Source organism: Microcaecilia unicolor, chromosome 10 (assembly GCF_901765095.1).
Source record: "Microcaecilia unicolor chromosome 10, aMicUni1.1, whole genome shotgun sequence".
NCBI classification, from domain to species: domain Eukaryota; kingdom Metazoa; phylum Chordata; class Amphibia; order Gymnophiona; family Siphonopidae; genus Microcaecilia; species Microcaecilia unicolor.
In genome coordinates this window covers 32,781,647-32,796,302 of record NC_044040.1, presented here as the reverse complement: position 1 = coordinate 32,796,302, position 14,656 = coordinate 32,781,647, and the positions used below count along the sequence as shown (strand labels likewise).

General features: G+C 43.0%; 1 protein-coding gene across 5 annotated transcripts in view; it reads right to left on the bottom strand.

Annotated features, from left to right (window-relative positions):
- CADPS2 (calcium dependent secretion activator 2) overlaps nucleotides 1-14,656 on the bottom strand; it is a 596,794-nt gene that overhangs the window by 210,072 nt on the left and 372,066 nt on the right. For all 5 annotated transcript variants that reach the window (XM_030215887.1, XM_030215888.1, XM_030215889.1 and 2 more), the window contains exon 14: nucleotides 1,809-1,910. In XM_030215887.1, coding sequence (XP_030071747.1) covers nucleotides 1,809-1,910 — 102 coding nt within the window. The remainder of the gene's footprint in view (nucleotides 1-1,808; nucleotides 1,911-14,656) is intronic.

Below are 14,656 nucleotides of genomic sequence, written 5' to 3'. Positions count from 1 at the left end.
GAAATTGGGTTTTAGCTTATTTAATATGGATATATAGGCTTCATTGTCTCCTGCAATTCTAGCCGTTAATGTAAGGATTAGACAATCTGTTATTCTCTTTGTAAAACACTTTCATTCTGCAGCCCGAAGAGCCAGGTCAGATAAATCTGCACACACAGCTCTGGTATACTACCTTCTGTTTCGCTGTGCTCCTTTCTCATTTACTATGTCGCTGCTTTAGCAGCAGCCCCTTGGGGGCATTAGCAAATTAGCAAAATAGACTTAATCAGCTTGTACCTCTTTATCCTTAATCCGTTTTAAATAAAATCCAAGTTTGGCCTTTGTATTTCTCTCCTCCTGCCTAATTCTTCTCCAGTATTTGCATAATCCTTGTATTATCTGTCCTTTTTTTATACTCCTATTAACCTGTAGGTGACAGAGTTTATGAATGAATGTCACAGATCCAAAGATTACACTTAGGATTTCAGATCAAGAGGTCCCACTGGGTATGTTCTGAAGTGTTATTAACTTCATATGATATGTAAATAATGTAACACTTGTAAAGTGCATGTGTTGCTGAATCAAAATGGGCAAAAGCAGTGCTCTAATTAACATGTATAATTATTCCATATTTAGCAATACAATAATCTATTTAAAGCAATTCTTGTCATAGACCCTGCACTGACCTGGAAAATACAGGACGACAGTTAATATTTACTGATTAGAGCCAAGAAAAACAATACAGGTATTAATTTTAATGAGGAATATTGGGCTGAAGAGGTTATTTGTGTGAGCTGTGCCTTCGGTTAGAACAAGAACCTGCAAATAAATCAAAATGTTTAACTGAGAAGGATGTTATCACAGATTCCAACATTTGTGTCACTCAGGGCTGGATTACAATTACAGGACAATGGAAATTATATCCAAAAACAGCTATCTTCTATTAAGTAATAACCTTTTCTCTGTGTCCTAAACAGAGCAGCAATAGTTAAGCACATATCACAGGAAACTTCCTGGCTTCCAATCTAGTAAGGGACTCCATTATAATCCCTAGCTCGTAATATTCAAATATTGACAAAATTTCCCAGCAATTCCTTACAAAATGAACAAATTAGCTGTAATCAGTGTGCATCCCATTATCTTTAATTTATGTTTAAATAAAATTCAATCTTAGCTGTGATATTTCCCCAGTTCTCCTTAAAGCACAGACACTTAATATACAGCGCATTGTTGTTGATCTTTTTATATTATTATTATTGTCTTCGCTGAGCTGTCCATCCAACAGCTGGAAGCACATATATAAACATACACATTATAGTACACCTCTCATCAGTTAAAATCACACAGGAAAAAAAATCTAAGCACAGATTTCCCTTTTTATATTGATCTACCGTGCAGGACATTAAGAAAGTATAAAGCCCATGTAACAGATCAGTGGGACGTGGACAATGGTTCTTCAGAGACAAACTATAAAGACTTCAAAAGTTCAAAGCGAGAATATTTATTGATGACCGTAGATGACAATCATCAATAAATACTCTCTTTTTGAACTTTTGAAGTCTTTTTGGTTTGTCTCTGAAGAACCACTGTCCACTTCCCATTGTTCTGTTCTTGTGCTTCCTGTGGGATTTTATTGTTCCTCCTTTACGGTGGACCCCTTTTCTGACATCCCATGTAACCCCACAGGTCCACAATATTCCTTTGCTAATCTATAGTGGTGATGTGCACTACAAGTTGTGAAAGATCACAAGCAAAGGAGAGTTTACACAACCATATCCCCAGAACTTGGAATGAAACTTAAGTAGATGTTGAATAAGTATTGCAAGTACCTGAAGTGGCTTATCTGGTTTTCTAGAAGTGTAGAAAGTCTTTCTTTTATCTCTTCAAATCTATCTTTCTCGTCAACCGTTAATGTTCCAATTCCATCAGGCCTGTAAAATATGTGGAGTATCCATTAAAATATACAGTGTACAAATTAGCAACAATAACCAACCCAATGGGTCCGTTTACTAAGCTGTGTCAACGTCTACGCATGCCCAACGTATGCCAAAATGGAGTTACTGCCCGACTACTGCGTGGCTGGCTCTTGCGGTAATTTCATTTTTGGCGCATATCCAATATGTGTGTCTGAAAAATATTTTTTACTTTCGGGCGCGCACCAAGTAGCATTTGGTGCGCATAAGGTCATTACCACATCTTTACCGCTAGGTCAATGGCTGGCGGTAAGGTCTCAGAACCAAAATGGACACGTGACGATTTTCATTTTGATGCACGTCCATTTTCAGCAAAAATGTTAAAAAGGCATTTTTCACAGTTGCGCTGAAAGATGGATCGGCGTGCGCCCAAAACCCGAACCTACACTACTGCAAGCCATTTTTCAGCGTGCCTTTGTAAAAGGACCCCCCCCCCCCCCCATGCATATAAGCAGTTAAGGCCTAATGCTTATTGATTTAGAATCTTCAATAAAATAGGGGGAAGATCACAGAATAAGTTTGGATTTCTAACTTTTTTAATTATTTCTATTTTATAGGATGCTGTCAGCCAGGGGGTTCTTTACAGCAGTAACAGAAATGATAGAGCTATAGTGGATGTTTTCAGGGGCAAGAAGCAAGGATTGGGTTGGGCCTGGCAGTTTCCTGCTGCTCATTTGCGTTTCCATTTCAATCAGAACTGACCTCTACTGGGAAACATTATCATGTGCTTTCATTAACAACTGGCTGAGATTTTTCCGCATCCCTCTATTTTTTTTTAAACCTCTTTCTTCTCTCTTACTTCTGCTTTCCCTCATCCAGTTTGATCATTGTAGCCCAAGTCTTGGCAAGGTACAGCAGAAAGCAGCTCCGTCCTAAACCTGGAACATCTGAGTCAGCCAGTAGGTGTCACCATTGTGTGGTAGAGAGAAGGCACCTATTCCCGGAACGGGGATCAACGCCTACATAGTACCCGTAGCCCCAGTTAGCCACAGGTGCCAAAGCTGGTCTCAGCTACAGCACTACAGTATTTTAAAGGACAGCATTCATGTATTTTCATTTATAGCAAACAATGACAGTACTGACGTTTAAGAAATATCATTAACAGTTAAATCAAATTACACAATAATCTTTCCCTCAACAAACATACAAAAATAAAGGTAAAAAAAAAAATCAAGATCTAGGATGGAACTATGGGCCCTGTTCACTAAGGCGCATTAGGGTTTTTAACGTGCCTACAATTAGCGCTTGTGCTGTGTAGGCACCTATAAGGATATTGTAGGTGCATACATTTATTTATTTGTATTTATTTATTGCACTTGTATCCCACATTTTCCCACCTATTTGCAGGCTCAATGTGGCTTACAAAGACCTGTTATGGTATCGCCATACCAGGGTAAAGAATACAATTGGTGTCACACAGAAGTCAAGGAAAACAAGAGGATCTGGTCAAGCAGACTAACTAGAAACTAGAAGCAGACTAACTAGAAACAAACAAGAATCACAAGCAAGAACCCAAACTAAACAGAAGTGCAGCAAGCACCAACAAACCAGGGTCTAAGGCGATGCAAAGGCAAAGCAGAAAGGTTTCCAAATGGCTAATAAGCCCAGCAGCAGCTGAGGCTCAAGCTGCAGCAATCACCAGGCAATTATGGATGCTGTGCAGGTTCTAACAAAAAGAGCAAGTCTGGCAGTCTGGAAGATCCGGACCAGACTGAGCTGAAATCTGGAACGGGTGACAGTAACCAGACAGTCCATTGCAGCCACCAAGTCTGGCCACCAGGTGGCGAGAAGAAGGAGAGCACGAAACATGGGAACAACTGTGACACTTAGCGTGAATTACCTGAAGAAGGCGTAGCTATGTGGGGCCAAGGGGGCTTGGGCCCCCCACAATTTCCTGTGGGCCCCTAGTTTTGCTGGTGGGGGACCCCAACCCCTGCCAGCTGAAGCATTGTCCGGTGCTGCCGCATTGCCTGCCCTGCTCTGTCTTCCCCTCACGTCCAGCACGCTCCGGCGCCGGAGACTGGCGCTGGACAATGCTTTGTAAGTCTATGTGCTTTGAAAATGAGCACCACAGTGTTACGGAATTTGGGGTTGCGTACCAGAATTTATACTAGGTATTAGTCTTCTCACCATGTGGGCACCAGAATATGTGCTAAGACAAGTGCTATTTTATAAAAGAGCACTCAGTCCGGAGCGCCCTTTATAGAAAAGCGTTGAGTGCAAATTTTTCCCGGCCTCTACTTTTCGGTACCATTTACTGAATCTGGCTTTATGTGGCTACGGACTCACTATATTTATGGAGGTGCCCAGATATAATGACTGCAAATAAGACTGCTCATTCTTCGCCTTTCTAGAGAAGTTCAAAAGGAGTTACACTAATAGGAAGACTGCGGTGCCCAGTGGCGTAGCTATGTGGAGCCACGGGGTCCTGGGCCCCCATAGATTTGGCCCTGGACCCCCATGCCGACAACCTTCTCGACTCCCCCCTCCCGCGGGCTACCTTTGCTGGCGGGGGACCGCTGCTGGCTGATCTGCAAGGGTTTGTTCTGTTTCTGTGAGTCTGATGTCCTGCACGTACAATGTGCAGGACGTCAGACTCAGAACGAAGCCTTGCGCCAGAAGAAGAGGACCTCGGCTGGTGGGGACTGGGGTCCCCCGCCACAGGCGGCGGCAGCAGGAGGGGGGGGGTCGAGAGGGTCGGCGGCGGGGGGGCGGGGTCAAAGTTGTTGTTGTTGGGTCAGCAATGGTGGGGGGGGGCTAAAATATGCCCCCTCACCTCGGGCTTTGGACCCCCTCCTGCCGAAGTCTGGCTACACCCCTGGCGGTGACTTTCTGATTAAGTGCAATTTTTACAGATTGTGTACTGCATTGTTGCCAGGAGCATATGATATGCTCTAATTTAAGTTTAAAAAAAAATAGTCTTATTACATCAGATGATGGATCTACAGAAAACTGTAGCAACACCCAGCACACACATTAAAGTCAATGACAAATACAAATGCCAAATGGTAAAGAATCATTTTGGAGTTTTTCCTCTCTCTCTCTCTGTCATGGAGACCTCAGCATGAGGTCTGCACCAAGTGAGCAACTGCTATTGCAATTACCTGGGACATAATGATTGCTGGGCTCTGTGAGTACACTCAAGTACCAAAAGAGCCTCTCCAAAGAAAATTGAAATGCTAAAAAACTATATAAGATTTTACACCGTTTCTTGAATGTGTACATTAAGGAGATGCACATTTTTGCTTATGACACTACAAAGTTATATACTCTTAACTGTTAAATTATGTATATGAATATACTTATGTAGTTTTTGAAATAAACACATACTTGCAGGATGCAGATTAATGAAAACATTTTAAATACGGAACTACGTAATCTTGAGACCTACACAATAAGCGGGCAATTCTATAAGTGGGTGCATCCTTTTAGATGACCCAATGCTGCGTGATAACATCTTATTCTATAATGGCATCTCAGCACCTAAATTCCATTATAGAATACTTGCGTAACCAGGCATCGGCAATCCTATTATTTACATGTCCCCAGTTACATCAGCCACAGACCTAGGAAAGGTGGTGGGGTGGTATTTGATTCTGGAAACAGCCCCATTATGATGATTATTGAATTTATATAATATTGAACTGCTTTGCAGGCTTTGCATCTCACTATTAGTTAACTTGTATTGTGCTAAAAAGCATATTGTTAAAAGCAAACCATAAAAAAAGCAGTTCTATAAGCTAAGTGCTCGCAATTACGCAACCCTTGTGCATGTAGAATACTGTTATGCAGACATGTTTGCGCTTATCTGCATAAGTGCTTGCAGGTTGCCTTCTGCAAATACTCATGCTAATTACAGTAGATACAGACAGATGATGAAAACCCTGCGCTGTTCCAAACAGCACTCCAAAAATAGCGCTGGAACAGAACGGGGCGTTATTAGACCTATGATCAGAGATAATTGCATGCAAATTTAAGCACACAATTATCTCTGATCATGAGGTAGAAGTGCAGGAAAATTGTGCCTGAGCATGCGCAACCTCCAGCCCCCCTGTCGCTGGGGGGTTGGTTGGTTGCCCACTAGGCCACCAGGGACCTTTTGGTGGGGGAGTTAGGGGGGGCTGGAGACCCACCAGATCTCCAGCCCTCCCTGAACCGGGGGGGGGGGGGGGGGGGGGGGGGGGAGATCATCGGGGGAACTGGAGGTCTGCCGGACCTCCAGCACCCTGGCAGGTTTGCTGTTGGGGGGAATGGGGGCCTGCCTGCATGCAAATGCATGCTGGACAGGGCTCACCATTCCTCCCAAATGATCTGCAAACCCTAACGCCAGCTCGGAGCTGGCGTAGGGTTTGCCGCGGCCAGCGACCCAATCTTTGGCGCGCTGGCCGCTGATCATTGGGGATGAATATGTTTAGCCCTGTTTAGCATACATTTACATACTAGTTGCGTTCAGAGCCCTCGAGCGCGTTATTTCACGTGCTTGAGGGCTTTGATCATGGGGCATTTGCTTCTGATCATCCCCTGATAGTGCGTGTTCGCTTGGGGGGGGGGGGGGGGGTACAGCATGGTTGGGACATAGGTGGGGCTCCTACTTACATGCATAACTTACACAATACTGTCAGTAACGTGCATCTCTTCCACACTGAAAGATGCCTGTGCTGAGGCCAGCTCAATGGCTGGTTTAACTGTGGGCACTTACATGTTAGGCACATTTATACTGGGTTACACTAGTATTCTATAATGAAACCGTGACGCCATTAGAGAATAGGCTCCTACCACGTGGCCTCAGGGTACCTAAATGAAGGAGCCCACTTAAAGAATTAATTATACACGCACCCAATGCGCACCAAAATGGAGTTATCGCCCGACTACCACGTGGCTCTTGTAGTAATTTCATTTTTGGCGCGTCTGAAAAATATTTTTTTATTTTTGGGAGCACGTAATGGACGCGCGCCAAGTGGCATTTGATGCGTGTAGGTTATTACTGCCCGGATTCTTTACTGCTAGGTCAATGGCTGGCGGTAAGGTTTCAGACCCAAAATGGACACGTGGCAATTTTGACTTTGCCTCACTTCCATTTTCAGCAAAAAAAGACCTTTTTTTACAGGTGCGTTGAAAATTGGATTGGCACACACCCAAAACCCGCACCTACACTACCGCAAGCCATTTTTCAGCGCGTCTTTGTAAAAGGACCCCTTAGATTGTGAGCCCTCCTGGGACAGAGAAATATCCAGTGCACCTGAATGTAACAACTTGAGCTACTACTGAAAAAGGTGTGAGGAAAATCTAGATAAATAAATATATGGAATGTTGCTGCTATTGAAGATTCTACATGGAATATTGCTAGTGGAGGAGTGGCCTAGTTTTTAGAGCACTGGTCTTACAATCCAGAGGTGGCCGGTTCAAATCCCACTGCTGCTCCTTGTGATCTTGGGCCAGTCACTTAACCCTCCATTGCCTCAGGTACAAACTTAGATTAGATTGTGAGCCATCCTGGGACAGAGAAATATCCAGTGAGCTACTACTGAAAAAGGTGTGCGCAAAATCCAAATAAATAAGTGTGTACCTATGTGGCACTTATTTTCCTTTACAGAATACTAGCATAACACGGGTATATATGTTAGGTGTGTGCACTTAGCTCTAGAAGTACTGTATATGTTCACGTCTAGTTGCAGCAGATACGGGTGTAATTTCTAATACTCTATCAGTTGCCACACATGCTCTAACCAGACTTCACCCATCTTTATGCCCACCTGTAAAATAAGTGCTATGGAAGATATGCATGTATTTACAGAACAGTGCGTATGGGGATTTTTTTAGCATTTACACACGTATGTTTGCATATCTGTGCCTATATGCCAGTGTTCCAGTCATTTACGCAAGTTATTGGCACGTGCATATTAACACGTTCTTTAGAGAATGACCCTGAAGGTACCCACACTTTAACCTGCTCTCAGGTTCGCATAAATGTCCTAGTTATTTTACGCCAAACTGCGAACATTTTATAACATACACGTGGCCACTACCGGTCTCCCCAGGATATCTCAGGGTTCTGCCTCCTCTTAGTTTGTATGACTTGCCTGTGTATTTATTTATTTATTTATTTATTGCATTTGTATCCCACATTTTCCCACCTTTTTGCGGGTTCAGTGTGGCTTACAATATGATATAAATGATGGAAATACAATTTGGTTATGGATTACATTGTGTAGATTTAAGCGAGACAGTCAAGTAACGTTAAGGAATATAACAATGGAACACAGACATTGAAACATTGGAAGGGGACAATGGGAGGCTTAAAGGGCAATATTAAGGCATGAAGACATATGGTATACATACTTCTCTGAGTGGAGGTATGAGTGGTGTGAGATTACGGGGAGAGGATTGTAGAATTGGATGTGTGATGCATTAGTGAACAGTGAGTATGGACTTTATGTGTTTTGGCTCTTTCCGTATGTTTTTTCAAAAAGATGGGTCTTCAATACTTTGCGGAAGGAAGTTTGTTTGTAGATTGTTCTTAACTTGCGCGGCAGTGTATTCCAAAACTGCGTGCTTATGTGAGAGAAGGTTGACGCGTGTAGCGTCTTGTATTTCAGGCCCTTGCATTTGGGGAAGTATAGCTTACTTCCCACAAACAATACAAATTAGGGCACTCTGTATAGATGAATGCTGTAGCCTTGAGTCACCATCACCAATATTCCTGGAAACAAAGTCCTCCGCATAAATAGATGCTGCCATTTTCCTAACAGTCCCAGCAGCTCTGAATCAAACAACTCTTCACAAAACAAATACTGCCGTTTTCCTGTCACCATCCAAGCAGATCAGAAACGCAGCCTCTTTATAATACAAATGCTGCCGCCCCTTAAGACACAGTTCCTGCAGAGCTTTGAGTCAAACAAGCACTCTAAAGCCAAAATACAGTATTGGCGCTGATGAATGCGGATACTTTTACCACCATCCTCTGTAAGGTCGCAGATGACCCAGCAGAAGTAATATCAGCTTAGAAAGTCTGAATATCTTTGGACGATTTAACAAAATACAAACAGTAAGCATTTACACTTCAATGTACTCCACTGCTTCTCCCTCAGAATTCGTTGCCAGAGAATGTGGTGAAGGTGGTTAGCTTAGCAGAGTTTAAAAAAAAGGTTTGGATGGCTTCCTACAGGAAAGGTCCATAGACCATCATTAAATTGGGGGAAAATCCACTATTTCTGGGATAAGCAATATAAAATGTTTTGTACTTTTTTGGGATCTTGCCAGGTATTTGTGACCTGGATTGGCCACTGCTGGAAACAGGATGCTGGGCTTGATGGACCCTTTGGTCTGTCCCAGTATGGCAACATTTATGTACTGTCCGGTAAGCGCCATGCGCTGAAACGTTTTCCAGCGCGCGAAACAAGTGCATGTACAAAATGAAATTACCACTCAGGCCACGAGGTAGCCGGGTGGTAGTTCAAAATTAATGCACACAGGACACGCGTACGCACCTACGCAGCTTAGAAAAATGGCCCCGTAGTTCTCTCTGAGGTTTTCATCATGTATGCTTCCTTCTTGATCTCTCCTGTATGGCTAGGCTTCCCCCCCCCCCCCCCCCCTTAGGATTCCTCCTTTTCCTCTGCTCCATTGTGATGGTAAGATTTCAGCGCCATCATAGCGCATAAGTTCTAAAGTACATATTTCTGAAAAATGTTTGTGCAGGTAGATTGTGCATCTACCCCAGACAATTCTATAAACGCCTATTTCTGCATGTAAACCATTCTTTTAACAACACAAATGTCTTGGTAATTAGCCCCTAAATAATAAATTTTCAAATGGATTTCCATTTTTAAAAAGGAGTACACTCGCAAAAAAAAAAAACAAAAAAAAAAAACTTTCCTTTGAAAAGTACCATCGCCTTTAAATGGGGAAATTACCTGCAATTTAAAGAATGTGTTTAATTTTCCCTACAGGAAAGGTAAGTGGCAATGGGAGCAGGGCAGGGCTGAGCTGGGCTGGGCTGCTGAAAGTAAGCATGAAAATTCTGTTTTGAAGTCCCTCATGCCCATAGGTAGCAGAATGGGTTGGGTCCCATCAATACTTGTCCCAAAACAGCCTCAGAAACTAGAGAATTTGGGAACAGGGCCAGAGATTGGTTTGTTTGGCTCCTCCATCTAGAAAGGCGCCTGCTTTCTTCTCATTTTCCATAAATACCTTTGCAGCGGTAGGGAAAAACATCTCTCTAATAGCCAGGCAGTTTTTGAAAGGGAACCTTCTTGGGAAGTTTCCCTACGCTTGTGGGTCCACTGAAAACTGTCCTCTAAATGAGAGGTTCAAAAATGAGTGAAATAAAGTTACGAACTGGGTAGAGAAACTTAGGATGGTAGTGGCAATGGAAAAGATGACGGACAGACTTAGAGACAGATTCCGTCCTACTGCAGATTGGGTGGCAGAGCCGGTGGCGGGAGGCGGGGATAGTGCTGGGCAGACTTATACGGTCTGTGGCCTGAAGAGGACAGGTACAAATCAAAGTAGGGTATACACAAAAAGTAGCACATCTGAGTTTATCTTGTTGGGCAGACTGGATGGACCATGCAGGTCTTTTTCTGCCGTCATTTACTATGTTACTATGTAAGGGCTGGGATAAACCAAAAGAATGGAGGAGGAGGGGTGGTCAGTAGGGGGGGAATGGGGTAGAAGAGGTAAGGGGAGAAAATATGGTTTGTGGGAACTATTAGACTACTTGTAGTTTGGAATGTTATTGGAGACAGTGGCTCCAGAATGTTGTTAAATTGGTTGATTAATAAAAATTTATAAATAAAAAAAAAAAAGTTACGAACACACTGGGAAGCCTTAGCTACTATACACTGCTTCCTCTGTACAGGCAAACCTTCTACATTCTCTGGATGCAAAATTTACCTAAAACATGCAATCAATACTGCTGTCCTGAATTTAAGGCACAAAAAAAGCATAAAAAGCAACCGAACTGATCTATGAAAAACTGGTTTTAGAACATTAAACCCAAATGAAAAGTGAATTTTCTCCATGAAATAACATTGACCAGGCACCACAGAAGGTCATGACGTGTTAACAGGCAAAACTAATGCGGTTTAACTCTTATCTGCGAAGGTTAAGCCTATTGGGTGCATGTTGCTTCTGGTCATGACACAATCTCCCATGAAATCAAAAGAAAACAATTTTGTTTTCTCCTTAAACTGAATCATTTATTTGTGACCTGCTGGGTCAAAAAGGAGATGATGGGTGAACTTTATAAATTACTATAAAGGCGGCCATGCAATCACTTACCGTAACTGTAGAACTACATATATATCCCAACTGTGTTTTATAAATTTGAGGTGAAGGAAGAAGTAACTTACTTTTTTCCTCCTTGAAAGAGAACTGTAACACTTTACCTAAGCATGCTGACAGATATAAGATGGCCTTAGCTGAGTAAATTTCACCGTGCTGGTAGGTTGTCAGAATATATAGTGGTCCATAGTGGTAGAGCAAATAGCTCTGTCATATTAAACCTCGCTGGGGCATGTCAGCTACATGACAGGAAAAAGCCAAGGGTTCAGCAATGACAAGTGAGAAAGGTGATCCAGGATAATGGCACATCTGTCAACCTGGTCTAAGGCTACAGTCACTTGCCTTCAGAAACCCTGTCACAAGACTAACTGGGTCTATCAACTCAGAAGCAACGATGACATGTCACACACAGTTCCCCAAATTTTAGACACTTGTGTTTGTGTGTGTAGTAGTATCCCCTCAGGAACCAATGTGACAAGGTTTTAATACACTTATTCCTGGGAAGAAATGAATGCAAACACGGATTATAGGCCTGATTTAGTAAGGTTTTTCTCTCATTCTCCATCTATGAAGAAAACAACTTAGTGAAATCAGGCCCATAAGAGATTGTAGATGCTGCCCAGGCCTTCAACAACTGGGAAGGAGAAAAGGATGAAAGGACACCATTTTTTCATATAAACATTTTAGGTGTTACATCCTATAGGAAAGGAAATTGACTCTTACCAAGTAAAATATATCCAGACAGTAAATCATCATCACTACCACAATATGAATGTTGCATAAAAATACAAAAAAGCAAAGGTGTCTCAATAAACTTGAAATATATATGACTAGTTCTGTGAAATGAATGAAAAAAAAAATGTAAATTGTGTACATGTATTCTGGCAAATCTTTGTATTAAACCAATATACGAAACCAAATTCCATCTTCTCTAGTTTCTTTCCTTTCTGGGGCACAACATATTGGTGCATACATAATTTGTATGTAATTTTCATAACAATGACTCACACTTTTCTGCTTATGAACTGATCTAAATTACAGTGCATGAAAGCAGGGGCGTATCTGCGTGGGGCCACAGGGGCCTGGGCCCCCGCAGATTTCGCCCTGGCCCCCCTCCCCGCCGTCAACCCTCCCCCGCTGCTTACTTTTGCTGGCGGGGGGCCCCAACCCCCGCCAGCCGAGGTCCGACCCGCAATCTCCATATTTCGTCTTCCTCCTCCGTGGCCATGTGCTTCAAGGAAGTAACGCTGCAGTGCTGATTGGTTGAATCCAGTTCGGCGTTACTTCCTTGAAGCACATGGCCACGGAGGAGGAAGACGAAATATGGAGATTGCGGGTCGGACCTCGGCTGGCGGGGGTTGGGGCCCCCCGCCAGCAAAAGTAAGCAGCAGGGGAGGGTTGACGGCGGGGAGGGGGTGGAGAGAGGCGGCGGCGGGGGGAGGGAGGCAAAAATGTGCCCCCCCTCTCTGGCTCTGGCCCCACCTACCGCCGGATTCCAGATACGCCCCTGCATGAAAGTAGTGCTTCTTGAAATCAGATTCCAATTTTGGGAGGGGGCACTTAAAGTGAAGCAAATACACATAGAAAAGGTTACACAATGAGCCACTGCAACTCATTAATTGCTACAAATAATTCAAAGTTAATGACAACTCATATTTCATTTCAAATTACATTTTTTAAACAAGCTACCTTCAGCGTTTCATTCACACAGGACAGAAATAATTTCAATTCGACATATTCCTGAAATTCATGCAATGAGAGACCAGATCACTCATTTCAAATTAAAGCTTTAAATGCAGTTTTAGTGAGTATGAAATTAGATTTGCTGAGGCTAAACTGTTAAGTGTACAGGGCTATAATTAAGCATGCATTTTTATAATTTTCTCTTTTGCTATTTACTTAGGTCAGTTAGTATAACCTTTCATTTACATCAGGTTAATTGAACTGTTCTGCACGTCTTGATTACTTCTCAGCTTTCATTATGATTACACATTTTGGATAAATTGTTTGGAACATTTCCCAACATAAAACAGCAGATAAATGAGTAAAAAGCAAAGTAAGTGGGAGAATGTGGGGGGTCTATTTAGTGGTGTTGATACTGCTACCTCATTTCAGCCATGTAGGCTGATACTTCCTTCTACCCCCCCCCCCCCCCCCCCCCCCATAGCTGGGTGCTGACAACTTTCGAGTTTCAACTGGAATTTTCCACAGGAGGGGAACTCTCTGCTTGTGCCAACCCTGGAGCCTTCTCTCTGATGTAACTTCCTGTTTCTACAAAAGTGTGAAGCGTCAGAGAGAAGGCTCTGGGGTTAGCAGAAGCAGGCTGTATGAAATTGCTGCTCATTGCCGTCAATTGCTAGAGACAAGAAAACATATAAAAGGTACATTGGGGTTGGGGGGGAGGGGAATCAAAAGAGACAAGGGGAGATGCCTGGTCAGCAGCTGGATAGAGGACAGGAGGGAGAGATGCTGGACTATTTTTGTGGTTGTGGGGGGTTCTCTATTTCTGTGGATAACACTCTCATCCTTCCTGTCTCATCAAGCTCGTAACCTCTGTGGATAACACTCTCATCCTTCCTGTCTCATCAGCTCGTAACCTTGGGGTCATCTTCAACTTCTCTCTCTTCTTCTCTGCACATATTCCACAGACTGCTAAAACCTGTCGTTTCTTTCTCTATAATATCAGCAAAATTCACCCTTTCCTTTCTGAGCACACTACAAGAACCCTCATCCACACTCATCACCTCTTGCTTAGACTATTGCAACTTGCTTCTCACAGGTCTCCCACTTAGCCATCTCTCTCCTCTTCAATCTGTTCAAAATTCTGCTGCATGACTAATATTCCGCCAGTGTCGTTATGCTCATATTAGCCCTCTCCTCAAGTCACTTCACTGGCTTCCTATCCGTATCCATATACAGTTCAAAGTCCCCTTATTGACCTATAAAAGTGCATTTACTCTGCAGCTCCTCAGTACCTCTCCACTCTCATCTCTCCCTACATTCCTCCCCGGGAACTCCATTCACTGGGTAAATATCTCTTACCTACACCCTTCTCCTCCACTGCTAACTCCAGACACCGTTCCTTTTATCTTGCTGCACCATATGCCTGGAATAGACTTCCTGAGCCGGTACGTCAAGCTCCATCTCTGGCCATCTTCAAATCTAAGCTAAAAGCCCACCTTTTTGATGCTGCTTTTAACTCCTAACCCTTATTCACTTGTTCAGAACCCTTATTTTGTCATCCTCACTTTAATATTCTCTTATCTCTTGTTTGTCTGTCCTAATTAGATTGTAAGCTCTGTTGAGCAGGGACTGTCTCTTCATGTTCAAGCTTACAGCGCTGCGTACGTCTAGTAGCGCTTTAGAAATGATAAGTAGTAGTAGTAGTAAGAAAAGGTAAATGCTGGACTATTTGTGAA